At 41.3% G+C, this 18,444-nt stretch overlaps 1 protein-coding gene across 1 annotated transcript; it reads left to right on the top strand.

Annotated features, from left to right (window-relative positions):
• The first annotated feature begins 9,640 nt into the window (after positions 1-9,640).
• Positions 9,641-13,540, top strand: FOXL2 (forkhead box L2). The gene has a single exon (XM_089681526.1). It carries the CDS (start codon positions 10,059-10,061, stop codon positions 11,037-11,039), a length of 981 nt encoding a protein of 326 aa, XP_089537652.1. The 5' UTR covers positions 9,641-10,058; the 3' UTR covers positions 11,040-13,540.
• Positions 13,541-18,444: the final 4,904 nt, after the last annotated feature.

Genomic DNA, 18,444 nt, shown 5'->3' with positions numbered 1-18,444 from the left:
AACCAAGCAGAGGTACTGCTAACCAGAGAGCCAGGTGGCTTGGCATTTTCATTGTGTATTATTTTGAGTGAAGTTGCCCCCCCCGTGTGGGAAACCTTGTGTTGAAAGGACTTTTCAGTTACTGTTTAATAAAAGTGGGCTACCAGGCCCTTAATTTTATTTATTATCCGGTGTGAACTCACTAAAAAAAGCATCTAATCCTGAGCTAAACATTCTCAAATATTACTATATATATGTATACACAGAGAGAGAGAGAGAACCCCACACTACTGGACTGATACTACACCCCATCACTCCATACAGCGTATATATAGAACTACAACTACATCCCCGACATGGTCGGTGGTGGTGGCAGAGGATTGAGAGTGGATTGCGGTGATTGGTGGCGGGGAGGGGGGCACCCGATTTTAGTAATGCAGTAAATACACCACTGGCTGTACATATAACTAGATCCCTCTTCTCCCGACTTGTCTTTTCCTCTCTGCTCTCCTGCTGCCATGCTGTATGCACAGAGTCCAATCTCTCCTGCCGCTATAGTGTACATACAGGAGCCTCTTTACCTCATTTCCTTTTCTGCCGTGCTATATATACATCTAGATCTGTCTCCTCTCCTCTCATATGTCATCCTGTCATACTGTACATACACCAACAGTCCTTTTATCTTCTCACCTCTCCTGCTGCAAAATGTATATGCACTCAGAGCACTCTCCTCCCCACTCTGACAATATGGTATAAATACTCTATATATACACAGAGCCCTCTCCTGTTTACATAGGCAGAACTCTCTCATTACCTCTGCTGCCATATGGTACATACACCTACAGTATCACCACTGCTGCAGTCCTGTACACACCCTTAGATTGCTCTCCCCTCTGTGCAATCCAAAGCCCTCTCTTCTCCTCTGCTGCCAAACTATACATACACCAAGAGCCCTCTCCTCTGCTGCCAAGCTTCACATACACCCAGTATCCTCTTCTCTCCTGCCATACTGTAGAATCAAAGCCCTCTTCCCTGTTCCCATACTGTATATGCATACACCCAGAGCCCTCTCCTCTGTTGCAATACTGAACATACAGCCACAGTCCTCTACACCTCTCTACTTTCCTGGCATCCTGTGCATACTGTATACCTAGAGCCCCCACCTCTACTGCTATACTACATACATGCATAGCCCTTTCCTCTTCTCTGTTGTCATAATGTATTGTACATGCACCAAGAGCTGTCTCCTCTTCTCTGCTGCTATACTGTCCACAAATTCATAGCCCTCTCCTAACCGTTGCCATACTATACATACGACCAGAGCCCTCTCATTTCCTCTGGTGCCATTCATCTATAGCCCTCTCTTCTGCCATTATACTGTACATACACCCAGAACCCTCTTCTCTCCTATCCATACTGTGCATATATATACACCTAAATCCACCTCATATTCTGCCATACTGTACATGTACACTATATTGCCAAAAAGTATTGGGACACCCCTCCAAATCATTGCATTCAGGTGTACCAATCACCTCCATGGCCACAGGTGTATAAAATCAAGCACCTAGACATGCAGACTGCTTCTACAAACATTTGTGAATGGGTCGCTCTCAGGAGCTCAGTGAATTCAAGCGTGGTACCGTGATAGGTTGCCACCTGTGCAATAAGTCCATCTGTGAAATTTCCTTGCTACTAAATATTCCATGGTCAACTGTTAGTGATATTATAACAAAGTGGAAGAAACTGGGAACAACAGCAACTCAACCACGAGGTGGTAGACCACATAAAATGACAGAGCGGGGTCAGCGCATGCTGAAGCGTACAGTGCGTAGAAATCGCCAACTGTCTGCAGAGTAAATAAATAAGGACCTGCAAACTTCATGTGGCCTTCAAATTAGCACAACAACAGTGTGTAGAGAGCTTCATGAATGGGTTTCCATGGCGAAACAGCTGCATCCAAACCTCACTTCACCAAGTGCAATGCAAAGCGTTAGATGCAGTGGTGTAAAGCACACCGCCACTGGACTATAGAGAGGTGGGGACGTGTTCTCTGGGGTGAGGAATCACACTTCTCTGTCTGGCAATCCGATGGATGTGTCTGGGTTTGGCAGTTGCCAGGAGAACGGAACTTGCCTGATTGCATTGTGCCAAGTGTAAAGTTTGGTGGAGGGGGGGTTATGGTGTGGGGTTGTTTTTCAGGGGTTGGGCTTGGCCCCTTAATTCCAATGAAGGGAACTCTTAATGTATCAGCATACCCAAACATTTTGGACAATTTCATGCTCCCAACTTTGTGGGAACAGTTTGGGAATGGCTCCTGTTCTAACATGACTGCGCACACGTGCACAAAGCAAGGCCTATAAAGACATGGATGAACTTAACTGGTCTGCACAGAGTCCTGATCTCAACCCAATAGAAAGCCTTTGGGATGAATTAGAGCAGAGATTGTGAGCCAGGACTTCTCATCCGACATCAGTGCCTGACCTCACAAATGCGTTTCTGGAAGAATGGTCAAACATTCTCATAGACACACTCCTAAACCTTATGGACAGCTTTCCCAGAAGAGTTGAAGTTGTTATAGTGGGAAAGGTTGGGCCAACTCAATATTGAACTCTATAGACTAAGACTGGGATGTCATTAAAGTTCATGTGTTTGTAAAGGCAGGCATCCCAATACTTTTGGCAATATAGTGGCAGAGGGGTGGCTGCCCTTGGCACTGTGGTATCATGTGAGGAGAGGGAGCACTGCAAGGAGATTGAGAGGGAGGGGATTTGTGTTGGCAAGGGGAATATTGTGAGTGATAAGGGGTAAGATGTGTTCTAGGAGAAGGAGTTTAGGTGGGTGTGCTAGGAGTTGTGATTTAGGGGGTTTTGTGTTGGGATGGGGGAAGAGGATTTGTGCTCAGAGGCGGGATTTAGAGGGTTTGTGCTAGAAGAGGTGATACGGTAGAGGGGAATTATGCTAGGAAGGGACATTTTTGTTGGGAGGAGGAGATTTGTGCTAGTAGGGATGATTGGGGGGCATGCAAGAAGGAGAAATGTTTTTTTTGCGGGTGGATTGGTCCTGGGAGGGGGAATTTGGTGTGGGGAGAGAGGATATGTACTTGGAGAGGAAATTTTAGGGGTAGAGGATTTGTGCTAGGAGGGGTGATTTTTTATGGGTGGCGGTCATTTGTGCCTAGGGGATTTAGGGGCAAAGATTTGTGTTGGGGGGAGGGATTTAAGCAGGGGGGTGAATTTGTACTAGGAGGTGGGTGAATTTTTTGTTAGGGGATAAGCACGCAGATTAGTGCTCAATTTCTTTTTTTGGTGGGTGGGGGATTTTGCTGGTACAAAATGCTCATATATCTGGGGGGGGTGCAGTTCGGCATGTTCGCCTTGGGCTCTAAATGACCTTGTCCCAAAACTAATATATATATATATATATATATATATATATATATACAGTGAGGAACAGAATTATTTGAACACCCTGCGATTTTGCAAGTTCTCCCACTTAGAAATCATGGAGGGGTCTGAAATTCACATTGTAGGTGTATTCCCACTCTGAGAGACAGAATTTAAAAACAAATTCAGGAAATCACATTTTATGATTTTTAAAGAATTTATTTGTCTTGCACTGCTGAACATAAGTATTTGAACACCCAAGAAACAGCAAGAATTCTGGCTCTCAAAGTCCTGTTTCTGTGCCTTTAAAAAGTCCACTTCTACTCCACTCATTAATGTGATCCTTATCAGTTCCTAATTGGGGCGGAGAAGAGTACTCATTTGACCATCTCCCTATAAATTAGGACAAACTCATGGGGGGAATCACAGATGGGGGGCTTAGTCACAGATGGGGTGCTGCTTTTGCGTGAGTGCTTCATTGATGGAGTGCTAAGACGCAGTTAAACACAGCAGTTGAACTAAAGCAGGATAACTCAAGCAGCAGGAAGATACAACAACAGCAAGAAACTCAACTGCATGCTGGACAGACTGCAAGCAAACACCCTGTGAAACCTCTCTTACAAGTCTGCGTCCCACTCTGTGTACCTTTTTAATATGTCCCCTCTACTCCTCCTTTTCATATTACTATCCTGCGTTCCCAAAATCTCACTTCTTTACCCCTCTGCTCCACCCCAAAACTTGTACATCTCACCCTCACTGTTACCATCTCCCTACTACTGCTCTCATCACCTCATGTACATCCCGCTACCATGTTACTTTCCTCACCCTTCTTCTTCTAACCTCTGGGGATATCTCCCCAAACCCTGGTCCTCCACTATCTCACCCCCACACCAGGCATCCTCTTTATTCCGGGAATAGCCGCAATCCCCTCAATTTAATATCAGTCTCCGTGCTCCCAAAAACCACTCTCCCTTTTTCATGTGCACTCTGGAATGCCCGCTCTGTCTGTAATAAGCTCACCTCTGTCCATGACCATTTTGCCTCCTGCTCCCTTAACCTACTAGCAATAACAGAAACCTGGCTTCAAGCAACAGATTCTTCTTCTCCCGCAGCACTTTCCTATGGAGGCCTTCTCTGGACCCACTCACCCAGACCCAGTGGTCTGAAAAGTGGTGGAGTTGGTTTGCTTCTATCCCCACTCAACACCTTTCATGTCCTCCCTAACCCTCCCTCTCTATCCTTCTCTTCTTTCGAGATTCACTGCATCCGGCTGTTTTCTCCCATTTCTCTGAGGATTGCAGTGATCTATCGGCCTCCTGGACCGGTGTCCCGCTTTCTTGATTTCTCCGCCTGGCTACCCTACTTTCTCTCCTCTGAACTACCCACTATAATTTTCAGAGATTTTAACATCCCTATTAATGTCAACAACCCGGCTACATCACAACTCTTTAACATAACCTCATCTTTTGCATTAGCACAATGTACACAGTCCTCCACTCACTCTGATGGGAATACATTAGACCTTGTTTTCTCCCATATTTGCACTCCCTACAACCTCACTAACACCCCCTTTCCTCTCTCTGATCACAATCTCATCACCTTCACAGTGTCCTCGTCTTCAAACACCTATCCCTCCAAGCAGCAAACAATTACCCGCAGAAACCTTCACAACTTTAACCCTGCTCCTTTCCACTCTGCAACTGACCAACTCTATGACAGAATCTCTCCCCTGTCCTGCCCTGACCTGGCCACTGCTGTCTACAACAGTTCGCTTTCATCTGCATTAGACTCACTTGCTCCTCTAACAACATATACCCAGATCCATCTCCTATCCTGCCATCCTACATATTATACACAGAGCCATCTCCTATCCTGCCATACTGTACATATTATACCCAGAGCCATCTCCTATCCTGTCATACTGTACATGTTATACCAGAGCCATCTCCTATCCTGCCATACTGTATATATTATTCCCACTTCCATCTTCTATCCTGCCATACTGTACATGTTATACCCAGAGCCATCTCCTATATCCTGCCATACTGTACATATTATACCCAGAGCCATCTCCATCCTGCCATACTGTACATATACCCAGATTAATCTCCTATATATCCTGCCATACTGTATATATTATTCCCACTTCCATCTTCTATCCTGCCATACTGTACATATTATACCCAGAGCCATCTCCATCCTGCCATATACTGTACATATACCCAGATTAATCTCCTATATATCCTGTCATACTGTACATGTTATACCCAGAGCCATCTCCTATATCCTGTCATACTGTACATGTTATATCCAGAGCCATCTTCTATTCTGCCATACTGTACACATTATAGCCAGAACCATCTCCTGTCCTGCCATACTGTACATGTTATACCCAGAGCCATCTCCTATCCGGCCATACTTATACCCAGAGCCATCTCCTATCCTGCCATACTGTACATGTTATAATCAGAGCCATCTCCTATCCTGCCATACTGTACATGTTATACCCAGAGCCATCTCCGATCCTGCCATACTGTACATGTTATACCCAGAGCCATCTCCTATCCTGCCATACTTATTCCCAGAGCCATCTCCTATCCTGCCATACTTTACATGTTATACCCAGAGCCATCTCCTATCCTGCCATACTGTACATGTTATACCCAGAGCCATCTCCTATCCTGCCATACTGTACATGTTATACTCAGAACCATCTCCTATCCTGCCATACTGTACATGTTATACCCAGAGCCATCTCCTATCCTGCCATACTTATACCCAGAGCCATCTCCTATCCTGCCACACAGGCAGAAAGCAGCAGCTGTTCTGCCACACCAAAAATGAGCTTATTAAACTGCCTGGATAAATGTTTACATTGCACGCTTCAATAGCATAACATTACAGCTTCGTCCAAGATATTTTATATTAAATTCCTCGTGCACAGAATGAAATATTTCTGCAGAACATATCCAGGAAATCTCCTATTAGATATCTGTATAATAAACAATTATGTAGACACGTGGACATCTCACAACCATGACTGCTCCGTGTCCTGAGGATTGTGTAGAATTTCCCTCAGTGTTACCAATGCACAATTGTGGGATTAAAAAAAAAAATGAAAAAAAAAAACATATCAAATAAATAAATAAAAAGTATTAAGATTATTATGTTTTAATGATGATGATGATGATGATTATTACTATTATTATTACTATTATTATTATTAATAATAATATTGTTGTTATTATTATTATTATTATTATTATTATTATTATTATTAATAATAATAATTTTGGTAGTATTGGTAGTAGTAGTATAATTATTTTTTCTTAAGTCTATAATGACAGAAATAACTTTTTTTATTATTTACTTTTAATTTTTTAAGTGCAAAAAGAATCTTAGATCAAATAAAGGTAAATAAATAAAAATAAATACAATAAAAAAAAATATGTAGAAGTAGAAAAATATACTGTGCTATAGCTGTTATTATTCGTTGAGCATATTCGTTCTTTTTTCCGATTCCTTTTGTCTCCTATTTTTTAGTTTAACTTTGCGTGCTTTTTCTAATATTCTGTATAAATCTATGCACACGATTGTTCTTACTTTACATTCAGTGTGCTTATTGCCATTAGGTTAGTAATTAGGTAGTAATGAGTCCCTATAATGAATACCCCATAACAGAGTAGTATTACACATCGTTTCTATTTTTATGTATAGTTTGTGATAACAGATTATTTCCATATTACAAATGGCCGGAATTGCGAACTAACCAAGACAGACAATGCACAAAAGCAGCAGAGAGGGGGACGGGGTGAACTCGGAGCTTTTTTGCAGAAGGAAAATTATAATGGCCAATGATTCAGAGATTGAAATATATTTTTTTTCCATATAATTCTGCAGTTAGTTATATAGTCAATGTATAATAAATGTAATGTTTTGCATTTTGTATAGAAATTGTTTTTATTACATTCAGTCATTGTATTTGTATTCAACCATTTTATAAACAATATTTTACAATTTATATGCAAATGTATTTAGTCATTTTATATATAATATTTTACTATTTTTATAATATGTGTTTAGTCATTTTAATATGTAATAGACTTATTGGGGTGACCTACTAAAGCAGCATATTCAGCATTTGAACTCCTATAAGCAGCCAGATTAAGTGCAGATGAATATAAAAAATAGACATTTTCTTTTCATATGATTGGATGAATACAGTTTAATTGAGCTACTTGAAAAATGTACAGCATTAGTAAATCAACCTCTTATTAAAGGTACGATGTATTGTTGACGGGACATAACTGGTCAGCCTGGGCCGCAGTGATCAGGACATAGCTGCCCCATCATACCGACCTGACTGCAGATAGAATATAGGCAATAGTGACGTACTCATCCACCTGTATCATCCATTGCACCCTCAGCACTGTATGTTCATATCTATTACTATGGAGCTCTACAACAGATGTAGAACAACAAACATCAGCATGCCAAGCCAGCTTCTGCTGATCCATGTAGTCCCACCGCCACTGGTTATTGATTAGTATAGTTTAAATTCCCTAAAGCCTGTTTTTTTCATAGATAATGGCCATATACACATGGAGGTTTTATTTAAGCAATGTAATGATAATAATTAAAATGCAGACCTTAGTAGGTCTGCTGCAGTACACAGTACTGGGGTGAGCAGAGCTCATAAAACTCCCCTCTCTTTTATTGATGCTGCTGATAATTGTAATGTGTCTGAGCTGTCATTGGCCAGTGAGATATTATCTCCAAATCCCAATAACAGTCCTCTTTAAACAATAAACACTTCTCTATGACATGTGTACATGCAATGTGAACTGCCTCTATGGGATCTCCAGATAGCCCATCAAATGGATTAGAAAAACTGTTGCAGATCATAATAATTATTGATTACTCTGACAGATGTGGATCCTAATAATTCCTTGTAACGCAATCTTTGTTCTATCTGCAAACAGTGAACGAGATAATGTAGTAAGATAAATAAATACATGCAGTAAGCAGTCAGCAAATGCAGTGAGTGGATTTTGGTCTCTGTCTCTCTTCAGTTTCTAGAATTCACAATGATTATAATAGGTGATCCTGATTTCTTGTTTTAAATAGCTACATTTTACATTGTGATTGTTACACGAATCGTTGTATCTAAATACAGCCAGATATATCATCTTCCAGCTGTAAAATTGTAGCCAAAATAAAGCAATTTTATTGGGGACTTATTTACTAATATAAAATCAGTATTGTTGGTTAATTATTGAATTAAATATTGTTCAAACAATTATGACCATTTCGCATGATTAATGCAAGCCTTGATCCTATTAGTCCATGTATTTCTTGTTCTAGTATGCGAATATTTACCGTCCGTAATAAGATTCGTTAGCGATAAATGAAGGGAGCTGGTAGGGTGAAATGTCCTCGGAAAGGTTGTCCTTTTGTCAGACACCACACACTGTCACCAAAGGGATGATGAAGAGGTGCCTCTTATCTCTGGACAGGCAGATCCTCTGTGGAGTGCTCAGCCTGGCGATAAATCTGGCGTTAAATAAAATAGTGAATGAGCGAAACGTTTGTTTTGGGCTCCTGTGGCGGATCCAGTCTACCTTCTAGAAGGGGAGAGAGGCAAGGCTTCATTTGGATTAGGTAAACACCTTCATAAGCCCATGCAGCCCAGATGTGGTAGATCTGCTTCTGCTTCAAGCTATGCATAAAGATCTGCAGGCTATGCACAAAGCTCCGGCACAGAGTGTGCAGCAACAAGGGTTAAAGAGCCAAGAGGTAAGAGTGGGTGAGCAAGGGTTAAAGAGCCAGGGGGTAATGGTGGATGAGAAAGGGTTAAAGAGCCAGGGGTAAGGGTGGATGAGAAAGGGTTAAAGAGCCAGGGGGTAAGGGTGGATGAGAAAGGGTTAAAGAGCTAGGAGGTAGGGGGGTGAGCAAGGGTTAAAGAGCTAGGAGGTAGGGGGTGAGCAAGGGTTAAAGAGCTAGGAGGTAAGGGTGGCTGAGCAATGGTTAAAGATGCAGGCAGTCCAGGGTCTGGGACAGGGGTGAGAGGTCCGTGCGCCCCCAAGCTGCACACTGCCTAAATGATAGGTGTGATCTCCAAGCTGTCAGGTTGGACGTCTGTGACTTGGAGGTGAACCCTTCCCTCCCCAGGCTGCTCTTCCAGCTATAGAGGGGGAGCTGCTGACGGAAGCGGAACTTGGCTGACTTCTAATACAATGAAACTAGAGGAAGGATCCTCAGTCACAGGTCTCAGCCTCCTGCAAAGACAGAGGAACACGAGACAGGGCAAGACTTGGCCAGCACTGATTCATCTGATGCTCCAGCGCCCAACAACTAGAGGAGCTCCTTGCTACAAGAGGCAGTCTTCTGGGGACCGTGAAGCAGCGCCTGGACTTCAGTGCTCTGCAAGTGACATCGGACGCAGGCACCGATCCCTGCAGTGCCTCTAATCTGAACTGTTTTACAGAGTCACACAAACTGGTTCCACCAGTGCCAGGACTTCTGCTCCAGGACATTGGACCTCTATAACCAGGTCTGGAGTCCTGAAGACCTTTTTTGACCCTTCATCTTTACTTGCCAGCCTCTAAAGTGGACCACTGATTTCTAGAAGACACCGCCTGTCAAACCAAAAGCTGAGAGCAGCTGGTGGCATATGGAACTCCATTTTCTCCTATGAGTGTCACTTCAGCCTCTTCGGAATATTCCAGTCTGGGCAGCTACTTTGGTCAGAGAGGTGCCACCATGGCTTCCTACCAGGCATCTGACGAGAACACGGTGGCTCTGATGGCCCACAACTCCAATGGAGGCAAGGAGGTGGAGAGAGACAAGGATGACTTGAGCCAGGAAAAGGGACAAGACAAGCCGGACCCTTCTCAGAAGCCTCCTTATTCCTATGTGGCACTGATTGCCATGGCCATCAGGGAAAGCCCAGAGAAGAGACTGACCCTCTCTGCCATATACCAGTACATCATTAGCAAATTCCCATTTTATGAGAAAAACAAGAAGGGCTGGCAGAACAGTATAAGGCACAACCTCAGCCTGAATGAGTGCTTCATCAAGGTTCCCCGAGAGGGTGGTGGAGAGAGGAAGGGCAACTACTGGACCCTGGACCCGGCATGTGAGGATATGTTCGAGAAGGGCAACTACAGAAGGAGAAGGCGGATGAAAAGGCCATTCCGACCCCCTCCTACCCATTTCCAGGCAGGTAAGAGCTTGTTCAGCAGTGACACTTACGGCTACCTGTCCCCACCCAAGTACCTGCAGTCCACCTTCATGAACAACTCATGGTCCCTGGGGCAACCTCCAACCCCTATGTCCTACACCTCCTGTCAGATGGCTGGGGGCAATGTGAGTCCAGTCAATGTGAAGGGACTGTCGGCATCGTCCTCCTACAGTCCATATTCTAGAGTACAGAGCATGTCGTTACCCAGTATGGTCAACTCCTACAATGGCATGAGCCACCATCATCACCACCCGCATGCTCATCACCCACAGCAATTGAGCCCGGCCAGCCCCGCTCCCCCACCTGCAGCAACTCCTAATGGGGTGCAGTTCCCTTGTGCCAGGCAACCCACCGAGCTGTCTATGATGCACTGTTCCTACTGGGACCATGAAACCAAACACAGCGCCCTGCACCCCAGAATAGACCTCTGAGAGAGGACCTTATCAGACTGAACCCACAATGTTCACCCAACTTTGGGGATACCCTACATAACTGATTTGAGGATCTATCTACAATGTTTATCACAGCTCTGAGAACCCCTAGTCCACCAGTCTAGGGAGACCCCACAAGGCTGATCTGAGGACTTAACTACAAAGTGCATCCCAGCTGTGAGAACCCACAGTTCAGCAGACTGTGGAGACCCTGCATTATTGATCCGAGGACCTATATACAATGTGTACCCAGCACTAAGATCTCACAGTTTACAAGTCTGGGAAGTTCTACATGATTGATCTGAGGACCTATCTACAATGTGCACCCCAGCACTAAGATCCAACAGTTCACCGGTCTGGGATGTCCTACATGATTGATCTGAGGGCATATCTACAAAGTGCACCCCAGCACTAAGATCCCACAGTTTACCAGTCTGGGCAGACACCAGAAGACTGAACTGCGGAACTACCTATACAGTGCATCCTAATTCTGAGAGTCCACAGTCCAGCAATTTGGGGAACCCCACAAAGACTCCAACAATGCGCACCCCTGGATAGCCCTCTGAAGACAGACATTTCTCTTTAAGAAGATTCAGCTTCTAATGCCAGTCTCTTTTTGTAGTTGAGGATTATTGTAGGCTTGGTGCCATAGAGACACTGGGAACTGATTTTATTACAGCCCTCTGCTGAAGGCAGTGTAAGTGTATCATTGTATATTAATGTGATATACCTGTCTAACTGTGACACTTCCTCCATGTTTACACTGATATGAAGCCATACCATACACATTCTGCATACAGCTATGGTACACATACACAGACTGTGCTGGTCATGAGCAGGCATCCTACAGCTCTTCTGCTGCTGGACAACTACCAGTCTCAGCATGATACCCTGGGAAGTGCTGGGTCTTGTAGTTCCACCCCAGCTTGTGGCGCCCGTAGCATAAAACTGGAGCAAAGTGGAGCAGGTAATCAATGAGATGTCTTGGTTTTTTTCAGAAGTAAAAACTTGGTTCATTTAGGCTGATTTACTAAAGAAGTTGGATATCTTCACGCCAGAAATTGTGAGAAAATTCGCATCAAGTATCTATTTATATGCACATAAAACAAACAGGCATTTCTCTTTTACACGACTGGATACCTAAAGTGAATATTCAAACAATTATGTAAAGATCCACAACTCTTTTAGTAAATTAGCCTCATTGGAATGTGCTACAGTTCCAGGTTTGTTCCAATTTTATGAACTTCAACACTACAGTGCAAAGGGAACCCGGTTTATCGATACAGCCACCCAATGTTATTGAAGGTTTATGGCCATTTCAACAGTGTATTTGAGACATCTGTAGTGTAAGATGTGATGATAGCTAGACAATTGGGCATCTTGCAATTCAGATGATTCTGGCAATATGTTTCAGAATTTCAGCATTATTCCACATTTTGGGGGCATTAACAGAGCAACCAAATAAATCTATAATCTATAAACATGAGATCTGATTTTACAATAGCCACAAGTTACCCCCCATAGCAGATACCGATTCCACTTAGCATTCTATAAGGACATGTCACTATTTCCTTGCTTGTCACAAATAGATTGGCCCATTCTTTTCTTTTTCTGTATACAAAGATGGCAACATTTTGTCTTTCACCTTCCTGTAAGTTGATACATTATATTGACAGTATACAAATCCCGAAGCAAAATCAACCGACTGCACAACACTAGTACAATCACTTCTTGTAGGATGACTGAGAAAATTGTGGGGTTGATTTTAAGGGCTGTTTACCAAGCAGATTGCCAGTAAATAACATGAAGATGTGTACACTTTGCATACCCAATGTGTTGGCAAAAATATTTTTTTGTTTGTTTTGTGTTTTTTTTTATGTCCTTTGCACACGATTGGGTATTCAAAAGTAACAAATCTTCATCTTATTTACTATCATTCAGTTTGGAAAGTGACAATTCACCTTGATAAGTGAACAGCAACTCTTTCAATACATAAACTACATTAGTGTCCATTTCAGTCACTTTTGGGGTTATTTAGTAAAAACTGGAGAGTTCAAAATCTGGTGCAACTCTGCATAGAAATCAAAGCTTAATTGAAGGAGCTGAAGTTAGGAATAGGAGTTGACTGGCTACCATGCACAGCTGCACCAGATAAGTGCACCAATTTTAGTACATCTACTTTGTACATGAGCTTGTTCACACTACACTCCCGGAAAATACATGCTTTAACGGGTGTTACCGCATGGCGTGTTAACTCACGTTGAGACGTGTTGGCGCACAGGCATTTTATTTTGGTGCCCAGTTTGTGTTTTGTACAGCAGAATCCGTTATGGCTCTTCTCCCCCTCCGAGGACTATCTGCTGACACTCTGATCTGTGTATGGCCGATACGTGGGACCAATTTTCTCAAACTAAAGTCAGTTAGCACTTTTTTTTGGATTTTATGTTTTGGTTGTATTTTTAGCCTTGTAAATCCCCCAATAAAATATTCTTTTTCTTTTATCCTAGTCGTCCATCCTTATGTGTAGCTGTGAGTGCTGGAATTACTTGTTTATTGGTTTTGCAATAAAAAAAAAAGATTGATTTCTATATACAATACCTACAGAATGAAAACGTTAGAGCCTCACACTTTTCTCAACTAAGGATTTTTCTTGCTATTTACAGTACACACGTTTTATGATGTTAGCACATTAGTAAATAAGCCAAATATGTTATTTAAATTATTACTATTGTAAATATTAAATTATAGTGATTTATATATGGATTTAATCGGATTATTTTTGCAGCTGTTCCTGACTCAATGTATCAATTATAATAGTTATGAGGTTATTTTTCCTGGTGTTTTCTGCCCAGTATGACAGAACTCTGATATACTGACAGGTCAAAAGTGTCAGACTTGTTTTCATATTGCTGATGTCCGGGGTGGTGATCATTCCCCTATGGCGGTGTCGCAGGCTGTAGTGCTGTCTATACAGTATATTATATTTGGTGTGCAGGGAAAGTGCTGTACATCCAATGCAGGCTGCTGTATATTCAGCGGGCTCAAAGATGGGGTGACTGTGGGACCTAAATATAATATAATATAATGTATAAAGATAGATAGATAGATAGATAGATAGATATAGAATCTATTTATTTTATGTGAATGTAGAATTCTGTCCGCTCTTACGAGTTTTAATTCACAAGCTATAGGGATTCTTGCAAAAACTGACAGTTATTTTCAGCTTAGTACAATTAGATTTAAAAATTACAATCTCAGGACTAAAATAAAGATTCTTATATTTGTGTAGCTTTTTGAATCGAGCCTCCTATGACAATTTACTGTCTACTTACTGCTTTCTGTATCTAGAATTATAGTCCTTACAAACCCGTATGCAGTGCTATATTCCACGCACTAATCACTACTATAATAATCAGAGATCGCAGCTACATATTATATGAATTCTGTTTATTATTATGAGTTGTCTTTAGAGTGTATATTTATGTTCTAATCATGAACAGGAGCTGTATACATTAGACTTCGGCAGAGCTCATGGTTTACACTAAGTGGTCTGTGTATTATAAGGCAGTCTGGACTCTCTAAAATGCAACATTTATTTATTATATATTATGTAGAAAATTCTATAAAACATTAAAGTGTCACAGAACTCTCCATGCTACCTCCCATGCACGTATAGGCCATATGCATTTCTTGTAATATGTCATTTTTCTCGTCTTGATTTGTGAGTTATACTGTATCAACTAGGAGTTGTGTCTATGTGTCTTTCTCTTTCTGTCTCACTTTCCTATTTATTATTTGTGTGGGCAGGGAAAATAGATCAGCATTGTAGAAATGGGGTGGATTTGTTAACGAAATAGAAGCTTTCACGGAGTTTAGTAAATACGATAAAATTGTATTTACCTAGCCTAGTGTGTAAGATAAAAAAAATACAGATTTTTTTTAATCTCCTTTGCACATGATTGGGTATTCAAAGTGAGCATAGATTCAAGTTATATATCAAGCTCAATAAAATTCACTTTTCTAAGTGAACAGTTGGTACTCCTTTAGCAAATCAGCTAAATCTATCTATCTATCTATCTATCTATCTATCTATCTATCTATCTATATATTTCTTTTTCTTTCTTTCTTTCTCTTTCTTTCTTTCTTTCTTTCTTTCTTTCTTTCTTTCTTTCTTTCTTTCTTTCTTTCTTTCTTTCTTTCTTTCTTTCTTTCTTTCTTTCTTTCTTTCTTTCTTTCTTTCTTTCTTCCTTTCCAGAAAAAGAAAAGCAATCACAGCAGTCTTGTGTAGTGCTAAGATATCTATATAGAAAAACGTATGTGCAGCTCTCACTGGAGTCAGTCTAAATAATAATAATAACAATAATATCAGCAGAGTCGTATGCAGTGATGATAGCTTAAGGATATATCTCTGAATATATATATATATATATATATATATATATATATATACACACACACACATATATATATATATATATATATATATATACACACATATATATATATACACACATTGAGAGAGAGAGAAGACCTATTTGTGCAGGAAAATAAGTGAACAAGGTAGAATTTGGTGCAGTTTTCTCATTGTGTAAGTCTATTCTTTTAATATTATTACCTTTGTAGGGAAATACATTATCACAGTATATTATTGTTCAGTTGAATTCCTATCTATCTATCTATCTATCTATCTATCTATCTATCTATCTATCTATCTCTATGGTGATTTATTATTGATCAGTGGATATTAGTGCTTTAGCTGTGGCCTGTCTATGTCTGTGATATTTGTTATCTGTGCTGGCAATGAAGTGAGCCTAGTAGAAGCATGCAGAGTGTTGTAAGGACAGAGTATAGGGCATTAGTTGTATGTAGCCTGGCAGGAGAGGAGAGCTGTCATCCTGAGGCCAGCTCTGAGCTGCAGACAGATCTCTTCCCCAGGACATCCCGGGCCCTTTTTACGTAATGAGTGCCAGGAAGGAAACCCAGGGCAGCCTGATCAGCTGAATGCACAGCTACATTCTGGGTATGATGTGCACACACGTATGGAGACAGCACAAATAAACACCTACTCACTGACAGGCAGACATGTGAAGACTAGATCAAGTTCTGACAAGTCAGTGATTCTCACACTAGCACTGGAAAGCAAGGCTTTCCTCTTCTAGGAATATGTGCAGGCGATTATGGCGAGTCTCTATACTATGTCGATGCATGCGAGCTCTATACCTGAGCCCTACAGACCTGTTCGCTCAGTCTCATTTCTGGATGGATGGGGTCTGGTCTGTGTCCTATGGGCAGTCTGGTTTCTAGCTTTGAACAATTATAGAGCATAACATATTGTGCTAAACATATCCAGTAATACAGTAATCACTGTATACACAATAGGTAATAAACAGTGGAAATAGGCAGTTTATTTTATTATGGGAATTTTATCAGCAAGGCAAGGTAAGGGTAACAATAAATATTTGTGCTCAGTGCATCCCAATGAGATGTCTAATTCTTGGATTATCATTATGAATTTTGCATCACTCTTCATTAGGAATGTTTAATAGAGTTGTACGTATTCTTCCTTGATATATATATATATATATATATATAATTATCAATTAAATCATTAATACAAAAAGAAATCAAGAGCTGTACTTATTCATTCTGGTATATATATATATCAGGTAAATACCAATTAAATCATCAATGGAAAGAAAAGGAAAATATTTAAAATTGAAAAAAAAAATATATATATGTATATATATATATATATATATATATATATATATATATATATATACGCACACAGTTTATATATTTTTCCGTTTGGACCTTTGTGAACCAGCTGTCATATCTAAATACTGTACATATGTAGTGTAGTGTAGTGTAGTTGTATGGATATTGCCATTGCTCTGGATTGTAGGCACAGCATAGACAGAGTACTGCAGTGTCTGGTGCTGGCAGATAGAGATGCTTTGTAAGATACAGCATAACTTTCTTCAGGAAGTAACCTATCATGGGAATTGGAAAGTTCTGTGGCCCATTTAATGTTTTACAGATTAGTCTGCATAGGGAGAGTGCAGCAGGCGGATGGATACTATAGAGATCTGGGACTTGATTAAGAGCAGATTGGATTCCATACTGTATGTGACTTCATACATTGGCTAGCACTAGGCTGCTATCTGCACAACAGAAAAAAGTAAGATGTGATCTGTAGTTCTGTGTGAATTGGGAAGCTTGATGAGACTATTGGACAATGAGACATTAGCTAGTAGAGGTGTCTCCCTCCTTGTCACTGATTGAGAACATGGGGGTAGGCAGGATGTCCACAGAGGTACAAATCATCTTAATGAGACATGAGATAGAGAGGGAGCAGCAATCAGGAAACAGCACATTAATCAGATCTGCAATGGCTATTCACTGAGGGGCTGTATGTATATAATGCATTGATGATGGACGTGCACCTATAGAGTACACAGAACACACAGAGCTACACTGCAGCCTGCTGTGTAAATACAGTGCATGGATGATGGGTGTACACCTACACAACTACACTGCAGTCTGCTCTATATATACAGTCCATGGATGATGGGTGTACACCTACACAACTACACTGCAGCCTGCTCTATATATACAGACCATGGATGATGGGTGTACACCTACACAGCTACACTGCAGCCTGCTCTATATATACAGTCCATGGATGATGGGTGTACACCTACACAGCTACACTGCAGCCTGCTCTATATATACAGTCCATGGATGATGGGTGCACACCTACACAACTCACCTACACAACTACACTGCAACCTGCTCTATATATACTGTGCATGGATACATAGACATTTACCTATATGCTCCTACACTGCCGTCTGTTATACAAATACAGTGCATAGATGATGGATGTGCACCTATGCAGTGCACAGAACACAGATAGTTATTGCAGGCTGTCGTATATATACAGTACATGACTGATGGATAAGAACCTATTCACCTATACATTGCTGCCTGCTGTACACATACAGTGCATGGGTGTTGGGTGTGTATCTACACAGAACGCAGACAGATGCACTGCAGCCTGCTGTATACACACAGTGCATGGATGATGGATGCAAATCTATACACCTACACTGCAGTTTGCAGTGCACACAGAGTGCATGGATGATGGATTCACACCTACAATAGGGTCTGCAGTACATACAAAATGAATGGATGATGGGTATACACCTACACTAGAGTCTGCAGTACACACACAATGAATGAATGATGGTAGACACCTACACTAGGGTCTGCAGTACACACACAATGAATGGATGATGGGTATACACCTACACTAGGGTCTGCAGCACACACACAATGAATGGATGATGGGTATACACCTACACTAGGAGTCTGCAGCACACACACAATGAATGGATGATGG

This window comes from Staurois parvus, unplaced genomic scaffold (genome assembly GCF_062004578.1).
Source record: "Staurois parvus isolate SC_StPar_1 unplaced genomic scaffold, SC_StPar_1.0 ptg000270l, whole genome shotgun sequence".
NCBI classification, from domain to species: domain Eukaryota; kingdom Metazoa; phylum Chordata; class Amphibia; order Anura; family Ranidae; genus Staurois; species Staurois parvus.
Note: the sequence above shows the minus strand (reverse complement) of the source record. Positions and strands in the feature narration are given on the sequence as shown.